General features: G+C 53.6%; 5 protein-coding genes across 5 annotated transcripts; 4 read left to right on the forward strand and 1 right to left on the reverse strand.

Moving 5' to 3' along the window:
• Positions 1 to 4,711: 4,711 nt before the first annotated feature.
• On the reverse strand, positions 4,712 to 5,078 carry CTAM01_04580 (uncharacterized protein; the record flags this gene model as incomplete). The annotated part of the gene is made up of 2 exons (XM_060520610.1): positions 4,712 to 4,971; positions 5,063 to 5,078. 2 exons carry the CDS (start codon positions 5,076 to 5,078, stop codon positions 4,712 to 4,714), a joined length of 276 nt encoding a protein of 91 aa, XP_060384564.1.
• Positions 5,079 to 8,695: 3,617 nt separating this feature from the next.
• On the forward strand, positions 8,696 to 8,881 carry CTAM01_04581 (uncharacterized protein; the record flags this gene model as incomplete). Its single annotated transcript, XM_060520611.1, has 1 exon — positions 8,696 to 8,881. One exon carries the CDS (start codon positions 8,696 to 8,698, stop codon positions 8,879 to 8,881), a length of 186 nt encoding a protein of 61 aa, XP_060384565.1.
• A 329-nt stretch (positions 8,882 to 9,210) lies between these two features.
• On the forward strand, positions 9,211 to 9,665 carry CTAM01_04582 (uncharacterized protein; the record flags this gene model as incomplete). Its single annotated transcript, XM_060520612.1, has 2 exons — positions 9,211 to 9,458; positions 9,548 to 9,665. 2 exons carry the CDS (start codon positions 9,211 to 9,213, stop codon positions 9,663 to 9,665), a joined length of 366 nt encoding a protein of 121 aa, XP_060384566.1.
• Positions 9,666 to 11,787: 2,122 nt separating this feature from the next.
• Positions 11,788 to 13,931, forward strand: CTAM01_04583 (uncharacterized protein; the record flags this gene model as incomplete). The annotated part of the gene is made up of 3 exons (XM_060520613.1): positions 11,788 to 12,592; positions 12,653 to 12,988; positions 13,048 to 13,931. 3 exons carry the CDS (start codon positions 11,788 to 11,790, stop codon positions 13,929 to 13,931), a joined length of 2,025 nt encoding a protein of 674 aa, XP_060384567.1.
• A 4,959-nt stretch (positions 13,932 to 18,890) lies between these two features.
• On the forward strand, positions 18,891 to 20,672 carry CTAM01_04584 (cytochrome P450; the record flags this gene model as incomplete). The annotated part of the gene is made up of 2 exons (XM_060520614.1): positions 18,891 to 19,165; positions 19,244 to 20,672. 2 exons carry the CDS (start codon positions 18,891 to 18,893, stop codon positions 20,670 to 20,672), a joined length of 1,704 nt encoding a protein of 567 aa, XP_060384568.1.
• Positions 20,673 to 21,546: the final 874 nt, after the last annotated feature.

The raw sequence follows: 21,546 nt of genomic DNA on the forward strand, positions 1-21,546 counted from the left end.
GTAAAGCCACACTTTAGTACAGTCAATAACAGCTACGATACCCAACCAAGTCATGCTCAGGTGTCAATTTTCCGTGACGTGGATGCTGTGACTGAAGACCACGGCTCACAGTGGACAAGATATCTGACCCCATGTACTTTACAAACACCTTCTTCTGGTGTTGAGACTATTCGTAACGTCATTTTGATCCATCAATCCTGCACCCAGATCTCCGCGGACATGAGCTTGATGCCTGTCAATCTGTCGTCTGGCAGTTTGAGTATCTTAGGGTAGGAGTGACTCTATATCTCATTACAACCCTCGTTCCGGCTACAGTGGTTCTTGCATCAAAGTCGTCTCTCCTCGTTCCCTCTTTGGTATCTACTCTCGATTGAAGGGACTGGGTCTGAAATTGCCTCACTCGCATCGTGCCTGACTTCGACGAGAAGGGAATATCTAGAGACTTGATTCAATCTCCGTAGATACATGGTATCGGGCTAGGACTTTTAATGATAATAATTCCCGGAAATGACCGAGTCCGTGACACGTCCGTCAGTAATCGGGTTGATGTGCCCGCCTGGTTAACGTTTCTCGCCACTGATTGAGTATGATGAGGCTGACCATGGCCAACTCTGATGTGTCGGTCCCCCACACCCCCTCTCTGATCATGAAATATTTGTCAGTCTTCATGATGATGCTCTAGGGACTGTTCGGTTAGACGCCAACGGCTGTATCATGCCTCCTTGCGTTTGAGGTGCTTCGTGTTGACATGAAGATGAGTTTTAAAGTAACACTCCCAACTGCGTTGAGTACATCTGGGTGCAAAGGTATCTGAACAGTCTATGAATGCCCGACAGAACCTACCAAATATTCAGGACTCTTTCTGCTGACTTCTTGAGCTCGCCCTGTGATCGAACTTGTACGCCTTTGACTTGTGATGGCGTGAAGATACTCTACTTCAAGACCCAGGAAGTCTACAGACCGTCAAATGTGCTTTGAAAAAGTGCCCTCAAGCAGTGTAATCGCCCCTAGATGTTAACATGGGAATCCATCATCCACTTAGTGAGCTAGGCACGAGGGGGGAAGGCGAGGCTCCAGGCATCAGCCACTGAGTGTACAAAGCGATATAAGGTGACATGAACTTACCCGGACAAAACTCAAGCGGCTCTTGTGGGATTGCGCCAGAGATATGCCACCGAGCATATCCTGCGATCAAAAGCAGCAGACTTTGCCCCCCCAACATCATCAGATTCATTCATAAACAAATGATCTCACTATGTATACGACTAGACAGTACACAAGATCTGTAAATTCCAAAGCAGAAGGGTGGGAGAAGTTCATTTGGAGAAAGTGCGCCGAAGAGCTGATACTTCCGTTCACCTTGTGAGCTTGAAGCAGTATGATGATCAGTAATCGTACAGACCTTTCAGGTTTGATAACGGCAGATGATGGTAGCGGATACCTGACGCCACCCGAAACCTCCCAGGGACATCAGAAGCCTTGTTCGTCATTCTATTCGACCTGGTGCCGGACGAATCGACTTTTATGATGTTATCTGCCATGTGTTCGATTTGGGTCGAGGCACTGACGTCTCAAACCCTTCCCTATCAACCTGAATAAAAGTCCATGCGTTTTCCCTCATCTCTAAACTGGGAATATTCGGGATCCCATAGGCTTATTTGCATACATCAGTGCAGAAAGTTCAACCTAGGAGTGAAATAAGGCTGGTACCGATAACTCCATCGTCTCATCAAACATACAATTTTCTGCATCTATCGATGGCATGGTCCCATTCTGGAGAATACCGGGAGTACATTGCTCCGCAGGAGAGCCGATAAATTCTATCACGGCTAGATTCTGACGAGTACACCCGGCCCCATTCCCCAATGCAAAACCCCATGAGTACGGGCAAGAGGATGGAAACCGTCTTTATTGGGTTGACTCATATGTCGTGTTCTCAAGACCGCTACCATGCCATGATAACAGCACCCACGTAAACTCACTTTTGAGATGGTAAGAATCGCCCTTCGCCTTCAGTCGAGAGACTGTGATCAAAGGCTCCCTAATATTGGTCAGCTGCCCGTTGTCAACTGAACAAGTTCAGCTGATTCTCAAGACCCTGGACGAGTTTAGTGTTTTAAGGGGGAATATACGTTCTATATCCTTGAGATGGTGTCCCTTCCACGAATTATGGAGCAATGTTGTCAAGAATGAAGCTTGTAGTTGGAAAGACAGGACAAGTAAGAGCTCAGAGACGAGTCTTGATGTCTCCCTCGAGGTATGGTACTTCGAGGTGCAGTGTCTGTTTCTTCATGACTGTCACGTATTCATTGAGGTTTGATTGGACCATATAACAGAACAGTTCTACCAAGTTGTACTATTCTCAAAGCGGGAGTTGAGAAAAGAGCTCGTCCGTCCGATAGGTAATGAATCAGTTGAGGTCTAGGCACGAGTCTACATGAGACCAGATCTTGCGGACGCACTCATGAACGGACCAGGAGAATGAGGGACCGCTGACTCCGTAAGATTTAAGAGTGGACAAATTTCTACAAATGTACCATCCACACGACGAGGGTAATGAAGGTCGATCCAGTTCCATAGCCTCATGTCAGGCTGAATCACATCCCTATGTGATATTGGATAGTTACTGCCAGTCGTATCTACCTTCTGTGACTTAATCAAGAGAGAAGGCCAGCACTCAAGGCCTACATCACAGCAGCCGGGAGTCGTAGACTACCTAGGTGCGTAGTGGCATGTATACAACACGTCAATCGATTCTGTTAATTTCGAAAACGGCGAGAAGAACGCTCCAGCCGATTTCACGTGCAACGGTTGTGGGAATCAAGATGCCGATTAGCCTCACTCTCAAGAGTGACTGAATAGCCCCGCTCCTTATCTCAATAATGTAAGTTGAGAAATAAGAAGAGAAAAACAGCCACCAGGCTTCCTGAACACGTTATTTCACTCCTTCACTCTCAACTAGCTCATGTGGTCGGTTCTACCACTATGCTAAGTGAATAGAGAACAAGAGTCTACAGAACGGAGACGGAGATTGAAGCGCAAGCAACAACAACCTAAAACATCATTCTTAGCAAATTGCGTGATGACAAGATGCGGTGAGATACCGTTGGGAGACGTAGCATTGGCGGATGATCAAGGCCCGACAAGCCCGAAAAATACGTGAACCAGACGTCATCATCGCCCAGCGAAAGACCTGGCTCACCCCCGCCTCAGCCAAGCGAGGGGCCCCGAGTCAGCAGCCATCGGAGCAGGCCCTTCGGAGCAGATATGCCTGAATTGTGGATCATCGGACCGGCTCAGTGCCTCGGACGTACAATCGGCGACTCGGGGATTGTTTGTTTAATCATGCGCGGCAATCGAGGACGGTACAGTCAAACGTTGTGGATAGAGAGCTGCCCACCAGAGAGATGTTGTTTTTTGTGTTTTCGTTTTTCTCTCCTTATAGGCGAGTAAGGTGCTCCATGCGAGCCATCGATAACCTCGCTATAGGAGTCATGGTATATGGATGTTCGCAAACGGGGGATTCCGGCTTACCTGCCAAACCCGTCACGTAGTCCGGATATTGATGTGGAAACTTACAAGAAATGAAAAGAAGCTGAAAAAAAACAATATGTCAACCGCAACATTAATGTAGCTCACTTCGTGTAACTCAACCTTGTCTCGTGTAGTGTCTGCAAATCCGGGTGTCATTGGTCCTGCAGGTGACCACATGAGCGTCGGTCTAGACAAGGCCTGAGTAGCGACTGGGACAAAAGGACCGGCATGCTATGTTTCCGGGATTGGTTGGTGTGGTTGAAAGAAGAAGCCCAGTATTCCGTAAGAGTTTCGGCCATCAGACTGCTGAATGAGAGCGATGATCATAACTCTGAAAAGACCAGTCAAGCTGGATCCCACGTTTGAGGCTTGGCTCAACCTCAAATGCGGTAAATGGCTGCCGAGTGAGAAAAGTTTGCTGATGATGCGACCTCCACCGCCATGGGCGATAGCAAGGCGAGAGATTAGACATGGATGGGCACGCCTGGGCGCTTGCCATGGTGCTGACTCGAGGTCCCAAGAATTGAGGCAGTCCGCCCTTGTGGCGAGCCTAGAGCGCTGAATGATGAGACGAACATCTGAAGCAAAACAAACTGACTTGGCGGGAAAAGTCCGTGAAATTAAGTAAAATCTCACTTGGTCAGGCGACGGGGGACGAGGGACAAGGAGGTGGGACAAGAGAAGGGAGGGACAGAGACAAGACTCACCAAAGTAGTCGATAACAGTAGTGTCGAGCGCAGACGGCGGAGCACTTTATCTTAGCGCGAACCAGGGCTCAGAAGATCTTCGCGGGGATCCCGCTGCTTCGAAAACGAATGAGAGACGAGGTTAGCGACCAAAAAGGGCTCCAGCCAATGGATAAGTATCATCTCCTCGAAGCTAGGTGGTCTTGCAGCAGGGTCGTGACTGGGGTCTTGTTAGGACAAAGCCGCGGGGTCCTTGCATTTCCCTCGTGTCTGTTCCTTTCGGAGGGGGAGCTAGAACCTGTTATGACGTAGCTTGTTGGTAGGGGGTGTGCGAAATTGTGAGGGCGCAGACTCGGAAAAAGTGAGGTTTTGGATTATTTTTGAATCTGAGAACCACCTGGGTCAAACGGATGGTCCCTGGCCAGTTGGGAACAGTGACAGGACGCGAGGACTTGGGAGGTCTCAAGACTCAGAATCGAAGTGAGTCACTGTCAGGGGTCCAACCAGATGGGGGCCGATAATGGTATTCTCCGCCTGGGACAAAAGCTGATTGCGCTGCTGATGCAGATGAGGGAGCATACCTCAGCATGGCCCAAGGCGGGGCACGTCTTGAAGGTGGTGGGAGCGAAGTGGTTGGATTTCCAACAATGGAAGAGTGTGGTGTGAACGGCCCGGCGCAAACGGTCCAAGTTGATCATGGCAGGCCCCCACGGCCCCTCCTCTCCCGTAATGTATCTGTACTTGTCGACCACTGCCCGGGTGACAGGGTCAGCACACGACCATGAAGTGGGATTCGTGAAGAATGGGAAAGAGGGACGAGAAGGGGGAAAACCGAGAAATACGAATGGCGTACGACATTGTAAAGGTGTAATGAATGAGAAAAAAAGTGACGGTTCCTTGGTGGCTGGTCCCAACAGCTGGCCCCTCCCTGTCGTAACAACACCCTCCCCTACCCCTCCTCCTGGTGCCCCTCCTTATCGTTATCGTGTGTCTACCTGACGGATAGGTGGTGCACGCCGGCCGGCAAGTCGGCGGTCAGTCCATCCGTAAGGTAAGGTAGCGCGAACCACTTGATGATAGGATTCGCCATGATGCCGAGAGAGAGACCAGGCTCGGTTACGTCGATCAATGGTAAAACGAGCGAGGAACTGCCGAAGGATATCGACTTGAGAAAACCTTCCGTAAATGTTGCTGGCAATGAGTAGGTGTATGTATCGAGCATCTTAAAGCATTCTTTTTGATGGCATCTTGTCGGCACGCTCGGCGGATTGTCGGGCCCCTCGTGCTTCCTCAAAAGGCGGTCGCAATTCCGCAACAATCAGTGTACTCACACCCGCTGGGGAGTTGGGAAGTTCGCCGTCATACGGGATACATCTGGGCAGAACAAAACCACGGCCGAGTAAGACAGCACACGGTGTGGACCGACAGCAGCTTCGTCACTTTCGGACCTTTGGTTTTGATCTGGCAAGCAGGCCAGGGAGTCCGCAGCATCACGGGCTTGCTGGGTTCTTTTAGGTGCATTTCATGATCGAGGGCTGTCCGGCTGAGGTCAAGTTGTGGAGACACCGTGTCTCGCAAATACCGGGGAGAAGAGGGCAAACGCAAGAGAAGCCGTCGGATGCGGCAGTTTGAACTTTGAACCGGACAGCCTGAGAATAGGCTTCACTATTAGTCCTTTTTGTGAGACTTGAAATTGCAAAAGACGGCATATGAGGATAGATATTGCAAAGAGGCTGGCGACGAGATGTTTCGTTTTCAAGACGGGTGAGTTAACGGCCGAAGGGCGGTTGCAAGAAAAAAGAAGACTTGCCGGCGAAGCAAGCTTGGATGGCAGGACCCCAGTCTGGATGCAAGTTCAGGGTCTCTCCTTCTATTCGCCAGATGAGGGAAGGTGAGCGGATGAATAACCAACTAACTTATCCACCAGGAAGGACTCACAGAGTATAAAGTGCCCCAATTACTACTGCGCAAGGTATCCGTACATCGCTGCGAGGCAAGCTGCAAAAGACACCTTCTGGTAAGGGAAGGCCGCGAGTTCAGGTTTCCAAGGGCAGAAAGTACGAGACAACCACCTATCCATACGGATACCTCACTCGTCTTAGCAACCAAAAGCCACAGCACAGGCGGGACGGATAGTGGAGGACGACAGGCAGGGTACATGGCGGGTGTTAAGGCCGTCTTCATGTATGTATAACAAGCCGAAAACATGCTGGTGCTGCGAAGGGCTCGCATATGGCGCGTGCGACTGGTCGATCAAGTTGAGTTTCGTAACACCTGACAAGCCTGCCTTAGTTGTGTGTTAGTCTCACTCTCACTCTCACTCTCACTTTCGTTCTTACCCTCACTCACTCTATCGCCCGGCCCTGGTTGCTCTCAGGCCGAGTCGAATCACACGGACCCAGAGACAATCTCTCACACCCGAAGCCATACTACTTTCAGTGTAGCTTCCTGTGAGAATCCGACCATGATTTGTGGTTTTGTGGTGGCAGCGAGCTATTGAATAGTGTATTTTCTTCGGCGTGGGAATTGGCTTGCGTCTGGAGTGCCACGGACAGAGAGCATGCAGAGCAGTGGTGAGTGAATTGGTGAGTGATTACCTTACAGCCTACAGGGTCGCCAACCCCTCGTCACTATCATCATGCCAGTATCCTGCAAGCCCAGTAAGCCATGCTGTGCCCACTGAGGTGATGACCAGGGCCAGCCATGAGATCCAGCGCCAGCCTACCAGGTGTGCTGTGAGGAGCTCGCAGGTCAGAGTGACGAGAAACGTTTCTAGACACAGCCTCACAGGTCATTCATCCGTGGCAAGGGCGCTGGGCCGTATTTGTTGATACTTGATACCTTTCGAAGAACATTGCGAGTGTGTGGTATTATTGATTGCCCTGCTTGGACCGGCCGAGCTCAGGTGGTTCATGTGAGCACCTCACTCACACTTAGATGGAGCTGACCAACTGAAGCCAGGGCCCAGGACTGCCGTTGCGACCTACTGACACACCCCATGGCCCCCGGTCGTTGACGTTTACATACATACCGCTTTCGCACCACGGCCGAAAGGTTTCGTCCTTTCACGACCCGGTCACGACATGATGATGCCCGGTGGAATCACGGCGGAGTTATTGGGATTTCCCTCGGGGGGGGGGGGGGGGGGGGGGAGGGGGGGGGGTGAGGGGGGGGGGGCGCAGGCGCTCCCTGGGGCCGGGGGGGGTGGGGGGGGGGGGGGGGGGGGGGGGGGGGGGGGTGCGGGGGGGGGGGGGGGGGGGGGCGGGGACAGCTGGAGTGGTAAGTGAGTGGGTTCTCAGCTCCGTCTGTCAGTCTGATCAATGGGCAGGATTGCGAAGACTCCAGCGTAACGAACCTCGGAAAGAGAATTTGTCCACGCTCAGACGTTTCCGGCAGGCCAGCATATCGTCGCTTCCGAATTGTAGTAAACTGCTGAGGCTGCTGATGCTGATTATGATGCCAATATGCTGATGTGCCGATGCGGTGCGCTTGCATTCCCGTCAGCGCCCGCTTTTCCTGATACATCTCACTTTACAAGCCTCCAGCAGCAGCGACTCCCCTCATTTTCATCCATCTGTTCAGGCCTCCAGCCCAGTTTGATCATGGATGTGGTCACGAACGGAAAAGATGCTCTTTCTTTGCCGACTCTTTCATTCTTCGCAACGCTCTCGAGGCCCCGGCTCCATCATGTATGGTTCTTTGAGAGCAAGGAAACTTTCAGTCTACCGCCCTTGTGCATCGATCCGCCCACAAATGGTCAACTGCGGATACCAACTTACATGGTTTCTGCAATGGTCAATATATGGTTCAAGAGAAAGGCGACACCTGTTGGCAATGACGAGACCTAGCTGCAACTTGCAGCACATCCTCAAGCCTCTCCCTGTCCACCGCCGCCACCATCAACCACCGCTCGTCCGCCATTGAGGATGGTGCTTGTGACCTGGTGTCGACCCAGTCTTTGGCGTATCACAATTCGTCTCTTCCCTCGCCGCCTCTGAAAGTGTTTAGGAAAGGAAAGGTGCCTTGCCGCCGCCGACTGACACCCGCCCGCCCCCGTGGGATCCGAACAGCCAACAACGACCCAAACACACCCGCTCGCTACCCATGTCTGGTAAGGTTGCTCACGTCTCGCTCACTTTTGGTGGCTCACCTCGGACGGGGGCACTAGCCAGGCGTGCCAGGCAGGCTGCAAAAGGTTACCCTCAGTCTCAAGGGAAGGGCAAGGGAAGTAAAGGGTACGAATACCCACGCAAGTACGGTGTATTCGTGGCTCACTGACTCTCAGTCTCAGATCCGAACTTGTCTTGGCCTTTCTCTTTCTGCCTCTTCATCCGCTTCCAGCTTCCGCTTCCAATGCCTGATGAGCACCCGACAAGGGACTTTTCATTTAACCCTCGCCCAGCGCAGTCCATGTCGCATAGCTTGCCCCTCCAAAGAGACGGAGCCACGCATACCCCAGGGCCGGGCCTGCTTACATGTGGAACATTGACGTGGGAAAGACCACTGCGAACAAAATGAGGGCATCGCACAAGGTAGCCGTACCCAGTCATCCAGCACATTTCCGCCGTAGTAGTAGACCGGCACCCGAAGCAGCAATGGATAATAAACATCTTTGCCAACAGAGCAGCGCCAGCAATCAGCACCCGCCCGGCCTGGACTAGGCCACGCGGTCGAATTTCCGTCATTTCTTCCTTCCAGACTGATCCTGTCGCTGTTCCCGACAGACAGCCACGTCCAATATTCAGTATTTTCCAGCCCCGGTTTGGCTTACTCTTACTGCTTATCATTGTTTTTAGTGGACCCGGCCGTACACTCAACTCGGTCACCGGAGGGAAGGCTTCGTGGGGTCCCGAGGTGAGGTGAGAGGGCCAAACGATGGACGAGTCGGATATAGCATTATTATGAGGGCAAAATGCAAACCCAAATGCCCCTCGTTGAATGGAAACAAAATGGCTCCCAGCTGGGAACTGGACTGGGTCGGCGGATGCGCATGGCCCTGCAAGTCTCTTGCTCGGCGCTCACCCAGTGGTCTCTAACTCTCACACTTACTTCCGCACCGTACCCCCAGCGTGTATCTTCCTCTCACGGCAAATCGTCTTCTGAGTCCCGGTCTTTTTTTCTGCCCTTGCTCCCTGACCCGAACCCCCCATTGGGTTATTGTCTGCCGTCTTCCCTGGCGGGAGTGCAGCGCCATGCCATGCCACGCCCAGCTTTTGCCTGCCCTGCCAATGTTGTGCTGTGTGTACGGATACAAAGTAGTGCTCTGTGTGCAGTGTGCTGCGTGTTGTGTGTGTGTGTGTGTGTGTGTGTGTGTGTGTGTGTGTGTGTGTGTGTGCCTCTGCTCTGCTGCTGTGCTTTGCGTTGCGGCACTTTGCTTCGTCGTCTTTGGTTCGCTCTGGTCCAATCCATTCCTGTTGGAGCAAAGCAATCCAACCTAGCCCATAATTACCGCCCTTTCTGCCCTGCAACGACATGACTTTCTGGACATGGAACATGGCCCCGGTCATGGACTGCCCTTTGGATCATCGGAGGAGTAGCGGTAGCAATATCTGGCTAGCAGTACCGTAAAGTAAACGCCGGTCGGTTCGAACCAGCCCCAGCCCGGCCCAGCCGTATTGATTGTGCAGTCTACCAATTCGGTCCCGTCTTGTTGCATGGTTTCCCTCACTCTTTCTGCACGTGTACGTATGTATGCTCTTGCTAGTCCACCCCCCGTCCCGGTGTCATTGCGTGGGACTCTCTGCGAAGGGCTCCACCATCACTGGTCTTGTTCCAAGCCTGTCCTTCGTGAGGGTCGAGTGTGAGGTGAGTGTGAGCGAGATACCTGACTTATACCTCTGGGGGTGGTGAGGTCCAAGGTGGGCTTTTGCTTTGGCTTCCGGTGCCTTGTCTGGACCTCGCCTCGTCTTCCTTTCCGGTTCCCTTCCACCCATTCCCATTGTCTCTTAGACCTTGCCTGGCTGGAGTGTCTCCTCCTTCGTCTCTCCGTCGCTCGTCCATGGCCCTGTCGAGCCGACCTTTCTTGCCTCCCTACTAATACACCTTGCCTCAATAAGTGGTGGTGTCTGTCGGTCTGGCGTCTGGTGTCCGGTGTCTGGTGTCCCCAAGGTTCCCTTCCTTCTTGCCTGCGACGAGATACAAAACCCAAGACTGCCTACCCACCCCTCTTTCCTTGCCGCGCCTTCCCTTCCCTTTTCCAACCCCCGGTGGCCGTCTCTCGTCTCTTCTTCCCACTTCCTCCTCTCTTCCCGAGCCATCGTCGTCTCACCGATACTCTTCGCCGCCCACCGACCGCTCGTGAACCTAACCCAACCTTACCTTCCAACGTCTCCCTCCCGAACCCCATCGACCAATATCCCTTGCTCGGCGACATCGGCGTCACGACGTATGCAGCCTGTCACAAGAGAAACCAAAACCCATCGAGTCACCGTCACCCCTCTTTTCGTCTACCTAATAAGAAGACGAACAGGCTGCCTTCGCCCTCGCTCTGCTCCTTTCACTGCCTTACTTGGCCCATCTCACCTTGCCTAGCCTCCTCCTGAGTAGTCATCCTCAACGATACTCATACACACCACATCCATATAAGGTATCCCATCCCTCTGCCTCGATCCCCCGCCTTGAATGGTTCCCACGCACAATCCTCTTACACGCTCCTCCTTTCATCCCTACTCCATCACCGCCCTGCGACAAGAGTAAGAGCGAACAAGCAGATTAAGAGACACAGACCGCTCTTAATACCAGTTCGTTACGAGGAACGCCAAACAGTCGTTTTTCCTCGCTCATTTTTTCTTTAAAAAATTCCCACGGCATGAAACTCCATCGTCCTTACCCAGACTGCATCTTACCTGTTACGGCCAAACAAGACAGACGCCTGCATCCCGCTCTTTTGCGAACATCCGACTAACTTCTGAAAGCGGCATGATCCAGCGGCCCATCCCAGTGTCTTAGCAGCAGCGCCCCTCACCTCACAGCCGCATCACGTCCCGCTCGACTCTTACACTTCATTCCGCCTCGACCACCCCAGGTACCACCCTACTGAGGCTGGGAGTTTGAGCACCTTGTGCACCAAAAAAAGGTAAACCTCGATGGGTTACTGGGGAGAAAACATTTCGAGCCGACCTTGGAAACTCTTTATCGCCCATTGATAAAACCAGCGACGACTCTTAATTGAACGCATTCCGAAACCTCCAGACTCGCCCACTCGGCCGCATCTACCCCTCCTCCAGTCAGTCTGCGACGACTTGCCAACAGACCACGTTCATTTCGGAGCCCTCTCACTTGAACGATCCGCTTGCCTCGACCACCGGCAGCTTGTACGACGACGAACGCACCTTCTGATCGATTGAACAAGGGCTTAGAAGAAGCAAGCGAGCGACGCCGTGCAGCTGCATACAAACAGGGAAATCAAGCGACAACAAGGAGGGGAATAAAGAAAAGAGCCAAGTTATTTGGTGAAAGAGAGACTGTGATTCTCCAACAGAGGCAATACTAGCCACAATTCAGAAGCCGGCTTCACAGCGACAGGCTAGAGGACTTTCCTCACGCAACGGTGGAAGGGATTTACAGCATGGACGAAGCCATGGATTACGCATACCATCATCCGGAGCAGCCTCAGGGTCAGGCACAGAATCCGTACGCACAACAGCGACCACGATGCCCTTATTTCCTCAACAGAGAAGGCCAACAGCAACTCCCTGGGATGCCACAGCACCGCTCAACAATGCACTACGACCCTGTTCACTCTTCAGCGAATTACCCAAATTGGCAGCCTCAAGTGCCACCGATACCTGGGCCATATCACTGGCAACACCAACCCCACATGATGAACCACCGGGGACATCCGGCACCCCAGCACCGGCCTTCGAACTCGGGCTCTGAGGCACCTTACTACAACCATGTACCTGTTCCGAACTTTGGCAATGTGGCTGGTGGCTACTCAGGGGCAGCCCCAAGCGAGATGGTAGGCCCTCCAAACATGCAGCCGTCGTTCCCTCATACGCAGCTCCCTCCGGTGAGATTCAATCTTTCGACAGCCCTACCAGCAGGCCATCCGGCACAAGGCCAGCCGTTCTACACCAGCTCTGAGAGGAACTTTGGTGGGCAAAATGCTGCACCTCGCCACAACGCCTTTAACACGGCTTCTCACTCTGTGAATACATCAACTCCTCCCGTAGCACAAACTAGCTCAGAACACCTTGTGGCAGCCCTGAATCCTCCCCAGATCGAGACATCAGACTCTACTGGAGGTACAAATCAAGCACCATCTTCTGGGGCCAGCATCCAGTTTGGATCTGCTCCTCCTTCATCTGCTCTCCACCGCAGCACTGCAACCTTCCCCAATCCGCCGCATGACGTTCATCAACCTAATTCAGGTGAGTGGGGTTTGCCTGTACCTGAGACTCTATCTGCTAATGATGCCCGGAATATCACAGGCGCCTCATCTTCTGGAGCCTCGAGCTCATCAAGCAGCTTGGGCTCGCATCACCATCCAGAGCGACGTCGAGTTCCTGCCATTCGGCGCGCGTCCAGAAGACAAAGCCCTCTTTCCGACAGTGATGTCGATTCCGACCGAAGCGCGCTCGAACAGGTCATAGCATTGGCTGGAAATCCAACGCAAATGGCGCGTCATATTATGACTCTGGAAGAAGACCACGTTCGGGCCGCTCAGTTCATGCGTGGCTCTGTGACCACGAAATATGTGGCGTCTTCATCGGCTATCCAATCTCTTCAGAGCGTTCCGATTACCGAGCTATCAGAAAGCGAAAGAAGTGAGTTATAAGGATTCTGGCTCTATTATGAGAGAAAAAATACTAACACGATTTGACAGCCTGCGTCATCTGCTACAATGAATTCGGTGTAGAAACACCCGAGGGCGTGAAGGAGGCTCCGCTGCGACTGCCCAAATGCAAACATGTGTTTGGTGATCACTGCATCAAGAAATGGTTTGAGGAGTCGGACAGCTGCCCTTACTGCAGAGATAAGGTGCCGCACGAAGCCAGGATCACATCCACACACCCAAACTTTGACCGGTACTACCGCAATCGTGGTCAGGTGAATCTTGGAGGTCTTGCTGGTTACGCTGGCTACATGCGAGACAGGGACGCCAGTCTTGCGCAGGACGACTCAAACCGCTCGCAAGGATCTGGATCTAGCCATGGTGAACGCCGCTCTCCCCCGACAGACAGCGGTGAAAGTCGGCGTAGGATTCGACCTCGTACTGGTATTCAAGGGCCAGGGTCACCAACACTCAGCAGCAGCCGGCCCAGACCAGTATCCAGCGCATACGAAAGTAGTAGGAGAGCGCATGCTGCAATTCCTGCTCTGCTCCCACCTCGTGGAGCTTTCGCATCCAACGGCTCCAGTCGTACGAACCACGGTGCTATATCACGGGTGTCGTTTTCCGGTTCCAACCTGCATCAACACCATCATCAGGCGACTGGCTTTGCAGGTCAAGGAGAGAACGGGAGCGCCTCGACGCAGGGAGTTCCGATACTCGCACGCCACCCTAATGGAGCTGCGCCAACCGCTCTTGGCGTGCCTGAAGGGCTCCATGGGAACGGATATCTGAACCCCGCGAACCGAACCTCACTGCCGGCAGTCCTTCCGGGCCCTTGGATCGGAGACCTAACAGCACCCGACGAAAGCCATCGGCGTATGATGGGTGGTGAGAATGGTGTGTCGCTTCAAGCCAACCCATGGGTACGGGAATAGGGAAGTCAACATGGACTTGGCGGCTGTGGACAGCGTAGGCGTGGACGGCGTGGCCAGTGGAAACGTAATTGGTATACTGGATATGGGGGACAGTTTCACTAACCAGTCTGCAATTTTCTTTCGTGGAAAGGCTCGGTTCGGCATGCAGGATGACCTTTTACACAGATCGACCACGGCGTTTATTTCTTTTATTTTTTCGGTGGTCATGGCGTTTCAGGGAATCAGGGATCGTCATCTTCGTGATGGCATGATTCAGGATCCAAAGTCTCTCGGTAGGATTCATGAGGTCTGTTGGATCTGACTGCTTTTAAGGGCTGACCACTGGGGGGGCCAGCCTGAGTGCACACATCATCAACACATTTCAGGGGGGCACTCACTTATTTGGTGTTGGCCTGTAAGCCACGATACGCAAACAATGCGACACCGCGCACATGGCGGAAGCGACACAGCAAGCTAGTCTAGTTGGTTCCAGTTAGTTGAGCGGACGAATACATGACTCTATCCCACTCATATTCCGTTTTCTGACTATCTCGTTGTAGAATCCAAGTGTATGGGTGAAATTGTTGGCCTACGCGGATTAAGGCATAGGTTTTCCATAGCTGACCTCAAAAGTAGGCAGGCACACAGGTATTGATATGAGACATCACGGGACTTGGTTGACATACAAACTCTTAGCTTCTAGGCAATGAATGGACGGCGAACACTTCCCTTTTGGCCGTTGGAAAACGAACTTGGCGAAGAATGCAATGTGGACGGCACGGAACGGAATTTGGGGTCTCAGTAGCCCGTGTGAAATCCGTCGGGACGGAGGGGCGGCAATGTCGTGCCCGGTTTACGTTTTGCGGTTCTGTGGATGTTAGGCCCTGGCCCGATTCGGTGTTTTGGGTTATCCCGGCGGGTCTTGTCCCGTCGGGTGCGGAGTAGGAGTGTGAAGAGGGGGAGGAGACCCGAGGAGAACGACGACGAAGTCAGACTTCTCGGAGGTTTTGCTTGGGTTTTCCTTGACTTCCAGGATGATGGCGGGTTAGTGGAGGCGAGGAGAGGGGCAAGAGGAAGAGGGAATGGTTAAGTATCTGGGGTGCATTTCCGGCGGGCACCTACCTCATTGCTCGTAGGACGTCGGAAGTTTGGGTGGTTGTGTTATTTCTGCCGCGTGCGTACGAGAGCGGGATCACGAATCATGGGAGTTTTTGGAGAACATCAGATGGTAGTAATGTGATGATACACTCGGAGAAAGCGGGTGGCGAGGTGTGTATCGCGTGTAAGTGGCTGGGTTAACATGGGGAGACAGACAGATGGACACGCAGGCAGTGGTATCACATCATTCTGCTGATTGCGATCTATCTTTCGACGCTGTATATTCTGTTCTTTGCCAAGGTTTGAAGTGGGAAGTTGACTTACAGACAGGCATCGATGCAGAGACGTGTAAGCGAATGCGAACGAGAGCCCCTCGCGGCCCGAAAATGGATGATGAATGATGGAAGAGGTTGGCCGTGTTTCCCATTGGCTGGAGCCTCGTTATCCATGTGGTCCCTTTTGCGTGGCATCCGTGGCGTCCGTCATCACGGGAACTGTGCATTCTGCCCAGAGGGGCAGATCTACAGTATGGGTGGGATTTAGACTCTTTAGGGACCCGTGTTGTATTATTTCAGCCGTTTAATCACCCCACATCTTGACTGCTGATCAGCCGTTTAATCACCCCACATCTTGACTGCTGTTCTGATGCCACGGAAGACTGCCACCCGAATGTAGAACTGCAGAGTCGCTGCTGCTCTGCCACAGTTCCTAGCTGTCATAGATTGCCGCTTCCTCCCGAGCGGTGCAGCATTCGCTTCGAATGACCGGGCGGTGCATTATCAAATGTTTTAGAAATAAGGAGGGGGGGGGGGGGGGACGGGCGTGTGCTGCCAGCAGCAGGACAAGACGCTTGGGTTCATGGCAGGCAGGACAATGTCGTTAAACAGGCGGTAAAAAGGGTTTGTATCACCAAAAGCTATCTTTAGCGTGGTAGAATGGTAGGAAGATAGATGGGTTGAATGAAGGGTTTCTTGATTTTGAGCCTCACCTCCACGGACGGCGGAACGGAAACAAAGCCTGCCGTTGAAGGCGAAGGCTAAAGGTGGCGGTGCTGCTTGTTGTGTTTCTTGCACTTGATGTTTCCCGTTTTCTTGTATTGGCCCTTTTGGGTTGTTTTAACCACCTTTTATTTGGTGGTCTATGTCAGGTTTTAGGCCTGTGCGTCTCTCTGTTAAAAGATGGTCAGAACAGAAGGGTGAGTTTAACAGAACAGCCCGATGTTTGGTTCAAGAACGCAACGGCAACGACTTGGGCTGAAGTTGGGCGTTCAGGGGGGCAAAGTTAAGTTATGGTTCTTCTTGACAAATCAGTTTGAATTTGTCTTTCCTCTGGTCGTCCAGACGGGACGTCTTCTAATGCTGTGCTATGCCCCATTCTTAACTCATTTTGTAGAGAACAGTCCAGGGCTCTGCTTGTTTGAACAGGTGAGGGGCCAAACCGAGAAGGAAGAGAGTGAGGCTTTTGGTAAGAGAGGCTTTCGATTACCTTGTTTGGGTAAAGGTCCCCCGTATTCCTGCAAGCCGTACTCGTTCCTGGAGATGAAGGCGAAAATGTAGAACAGGAAGACGAAGCAGAAGAGAGGAGCACTGTCCACGCGATTGAAACAGGCATGCTATGCGACTTGGCCCTGCGCCCCCCCTTCCAATCGAAGGGACCATCCGAAACGATCAAGTCGGACTTTTCTGACTGAGCCAATCGCCTTTGCCTCGCACGGCCAAGCTTGGCGTGGTATCGGCATGGGACTGGACCGAGTCGCTGGAATCGCAATAACGTTGTATCCTTTGCTTTTTCCTTTCGCTCACTCTCTTTAGTCCGGGATTCGGGGTCGAGGAGAGGACGGGTAGTGGTTCCAAGGTGAGCCAAATGTTACACCGAGAAGAGGGTAACACGTATTGCGTACATAGCACTCAATGTTGGAACTCAAGACAAAGGCAGAGGAGCGCCACGACTGAGTGCAAACGGAACAAGACTGGCACAGCTAGAGACTGGACGGTGCCCTCCCAAGGATTTCCAAGGCGGCAACATCCCGCCGGATTTTCCTAGCACGGTAGAAGAAGAAAAGAACAGCAAGCGAACGAAGAAGGGTGGGATCGGGCAAACAAATCATCCCAGAAGCCCGTTGGACTGGGACGATGGCCAGGGACCCCCCTCAAATCCCGTCCCGGACTTTTAGTTCCCCTTCTAAACTTCTTCCAGATATCTAGGCAAGCTGGAGCTGGGCCTTTTCGGTTTCCAAGACACGACACAACCAATCCACGGCGAGCTAGGACGAGAATGGCATTCAATTCGAGCCTGGTGTCTCCATCAAAATGTAGTGTACTCATCATCCATAGCACCCCTCCCCCTACCATCCCACCTTTTTTTGAACAACCACCAGTCGCGGGTCATGTGCCGATTCGTCGAACGTGGTGCTGCTGCCTTTTTGCGGATGAACTTCTGAATCCCGGGCGTACTGCAGAGAACATATTCGAAGGTAGAGAGAGTAAGACGGAGTCGGGATGCTGAGGTGGCATACCGTATACACCATGAATCGCCTACGGATACCAAGACGGAGGAGGAAGAAAGACGAAAAAAGGCAACGAAATACGTACAACTATCTAGCTCCCTTGTCAAGCAATCGAGCCGAGCTCTCTTTCTCTCTCCACCGAGCTGCAGAACGAAGCCAAGAAATCCGCTAGGGGCTCTTTTGGAGGGGGGCAGAGCAGCTTGCAACCAACGGCAGACCGGCTCATTGTCATCACTCCAGCTCCGTTCCCCAGCATCCCATCTCGTTTGCTTCTTTACTTTAGTAGGGGAACGTCCTCCTCCTCCACCACCCTTGCTCACTCCATTGACCTCGGATGCCACGTGCTTTTAGCGTGTGGTTGCTTCATCGACTTTCATCAGAGATAACATCTCAGATCTTCTTTCTCAGATTCACCAACCCAGAGTTGACAACAATACGGTACTCTTCATATCTTTCTCTTCCGGTTGAGATAAAATCAGAATATAACAAAAGCCGGGTTCGTCGTTTGAAGAACTTCACTCACCCCTTCTCCCAACAACCCCCGGCATCCCGTCGCGTCTCGTCTCATCCCAACTCCGTTCTCCATCGTCTCGCCCATCTGTGGTCTCCGACAGCCAAAACTCACCACCCCACGGCCCCTTGTCTGAAGGGACAACCCAAGAACGGACTTTTGGAGGAACCAAGTGCCTACTTTACCTTACGGGCTGAACAGTTGGAACAGCGCAGCAAATAAGGGACTTCCCATAGAAAACGCGGTACGTGCGTGGATCCTCTCTTTCCTGTGTGTGTTTCTCTCTATTTTGCGGCTTGCCTGGGTGTGCATGTGCTGGCGATGCTTTGGTTCCATGTCTGCAACCCCGTACGCATGAAACAGATCGACCCGGCCCTCATTCCACGCGGGATCTGCCTCGCCTTGTCTGCCCTCTTCTACCTACCACACGCCACCACCACCTCTTTTCCCTTCTAATTGAGAGCTTAAACTTCAAGAAACAGCTTTGATCCGTTGTTGTTCCTTTCTGTCTATTTTACCATTTACCTTACATAACCTTACCCTTACCCGGGAGTTTAAACGCCCAGGCTGGCTTCTTCATTTGCGTGTCATTGGGAAAAGTGCTGGCGACTTACGCAAACCTCCCAGGTCAACAAGACATAGCACCAACGAAACCGTCTATTGCGCGCTTTTCGACATTGAGGTCTTTTTTTACGAGAATTCTAGACGCAGTCTTTGACAGATCTCGCTTTGCTCATTTCGAAACTCGGACAGCTCGCCTTTTTGTCGCAACGTAGACGTTGGAGTCGTCGTCGTCATCAAAGAGAACTAGCTACGCAGACAACGCTCCTCAAGAGGAAAAAAGACTCGAAGAACAACCGCAACAATGAGCGTCCCTTGGCGCGGAGTGTCCGTCAGCTCGGCTGCAATCGCCGTACTATTGGCCCTGCGACAACCAGTATTCTCGAGATGTCACCTTCTAGTCGCCTTTGTGGGCGCATTTGCCTTCCAGATGCTGGCTTGGGGCATCTTTGTCGTCTTCTTGTTCCCCCAGTACTTCTCTTCTCTGCGCTCGCTTCCGGGGCCCAAAGGTGATCACTGGTTGATGGGACAGTACCCGAGGATCATGCGTGAGCCGACTGGCGTGCCCATGATTGAATGGTGAGTAGAACACCGGGGGGAGAGAGAAAGCTGTCTTGACATGTGACGTGAAAGAGACTAAATGTGTGCGCCGCACAGGATCAACACCATCCCTCACGAAGGCATCATTCGCTACCGCGGCTTGTTCAACCAGGAGCGCCTCCTAATCACGTCGCCCAAGGCCCTCGCCGAGGTGCTCGTCACCCACAACTACGACTTCAAGAAGCCCGGCGCCGTCCGCTCGTCCATTGGCCGCATCCTCGGCATCGGCGTGTTGCTGGCCGAGGGCGACGACCACAAGGTCCAGCGCAAGAACCTCATGCCAGCCTTTGCCTTCCGTCACGTAAAGGACCTGTACCCGCTCTTCTGGAGCAAGGCATGCGAGGGCGTCCAGGCCATCACCGATGCCGTCCACGCCGAGGCCGCGAAGAGCGCAACCGAAGGGCTCACCGACCCGGAGAAGGCCGCCCTGGGCCCCAACACCGCCGTCCTGGAGATTGGCAACTGGGCGTCGCGCACCACGCTAGACATCATCGGCATGGCCGGTATGGGCCGCGACTTTGGCGCCATCCGCGACCCGGCGAACCCCCTGAACCAGACCTACCAGCACGTTTTCAAGCCGAGCCGTCAGGCCCAGGTCCTCGCGGTCCTTGGCCTGCTCCTCCCGGGTAACCTCGTCCACCACCTTCCCCTGCAGCGCAACGGCGACATCGCAAAGGCAGCCAACACCATCCGCGCCACCTGCCGCGAGCTCATCCGCGAGAAGAAGGAGAAGCTGGAGCGCAAGCAGCTCACCGACATTGACATCCTGTCGGTAGCGCTCGAGTCCGGCTGCTTCACCGAGGACAACCTCGTCGACCAGATGATGACGTTCCTCGCTGCGGGCCACGAGACGACAGCCTCGGCCATGATGTGGGCCATCTACTGCCTCTGCCTCAACCCGGAGGTCCAATCCCGCCTCCGCCTCGAGATCCGCGAGCGCCTCCCGACGCCGGGCACGCCCGGCGACATCACGGCCCTCGACATCGACCACATGCCCTACCTCAACGCCGTCTGCAACGAGGTCCTGCGCTACTACTCCCCGGTGCCCATGACCCTCCGCGAAGCCGCCGTCGACACCGTCATCGACGGCAACAAGGTGCCCAAGGGCACGCGCATCATGCTCTGCCCGTGGGCCACAAACAAGGACACCTCGCTCTGGGGCGCCGACGCGGGCCGCTTCAACCCGGACAGGTGGCTCCCCTCGCGCGACGGCGACGCCGCGGAGACCAAGAAGACGGCCAACAGCGGTGGCGCGACGAGCAACTACGCCTTCATGACGTTCCTCCACGGTCCGCGGAGCTGTATCGGGCAGGGGTTCGCAAAGGCCGAGTTTGCGTGTATCCTCGCCTCGTGGATCGGGCGGTTCGAGTTCAGCCTCAAGAATAAGGAGGAGTACGACGAGAAGAATATGACTATCAAGGGCGGCGTCACGGCGCGTCCGTCAAAGGGCTTGCACGTGTACGTCAAGGTCGTCGATGGTTGGTGAGGTGCTTGTGTACGTGTGTAGGGGTGTGTGGAGAGTGTAGGATGTGCTTTGTGTTGTAATTAATGATGTGAGCATGACTGGCTGGCTGGCTGGACCGAACTGGGCTGGGTTCCTGGTATGTGTGAAGAACACAAGATGACGTATATAATGGGAAAAGGGGGCACGCTGAGCGCGCAGACGAGCGAGGTCTGTCCCAGCAGAGTGTTCTGGACAGCATTTGGTGCTTGGGAAAGGATAGAAGAACATGGCGTTGGAAACAATAACACATATTCGTTTTGAAACATGAGAGGTCATCAACTGGTTTTTTAAATCAAGGGAAGAGAGTCCGTCCAGAAAGAGACCAAGTCCTCCCGCAAACAGCTCATTAACGTCTTGAAACCCATGGTAATTCTCAACTTCTAATCCCCTTTCGAAGCAAGCAATCTACATCGCTGAGTTCTATGCCGGGTACGATAGGTAGGTGGCGCATCTAGACCAAGTTAAACAAACCTGAGGTGCTTTTGGTCATTCAGGCAGGCACGACCGGCCCGTACCTTCCTCACCTTCCCACACATTACCGGCGAGGGAAGGCTATATCCCCCCCCCCCCCCCCCCCCCCCCCCCCCCCCCCCCCCCCCCCACCCCCCACACAAACCAACCCCGGGTGCCTTTTGGCCATCGCGCCAGCCCCACCCCCCCCCCCCCCCCCCCCCCCCCCCCCCACTTCCCGCGGGGGAAGGCCTTTTCCCCCCCCCCCCCCCCCCTCAGCTCCATTCCCGTCACCAGCCAGCAGGCGCCCGTCTGGGTCGACGGGTCAGGTCAAACTGGCTGGGTGGTGGAGTGGTTCACGGTCGACTAGCGATTACGCCTACAGCCTACTCGACGACAGGCTCCG

The sequence above is a fragment of the Colletotrichum tamarilloi genome (genome assembly GCF_030869305.1).
Source record: "Colletotrichum tamarilloi strain Tom-12 chromosome Unknown Scaffold_11.1, whole genome shotgun sequence".
Lineage (NCBI taxonomy): Eukaryota > Fungi > Ascomycota > Sordariomycetes > Glomerellales > Glomerellaceae > Colletotrichum > Colletotrichum tamarilloi.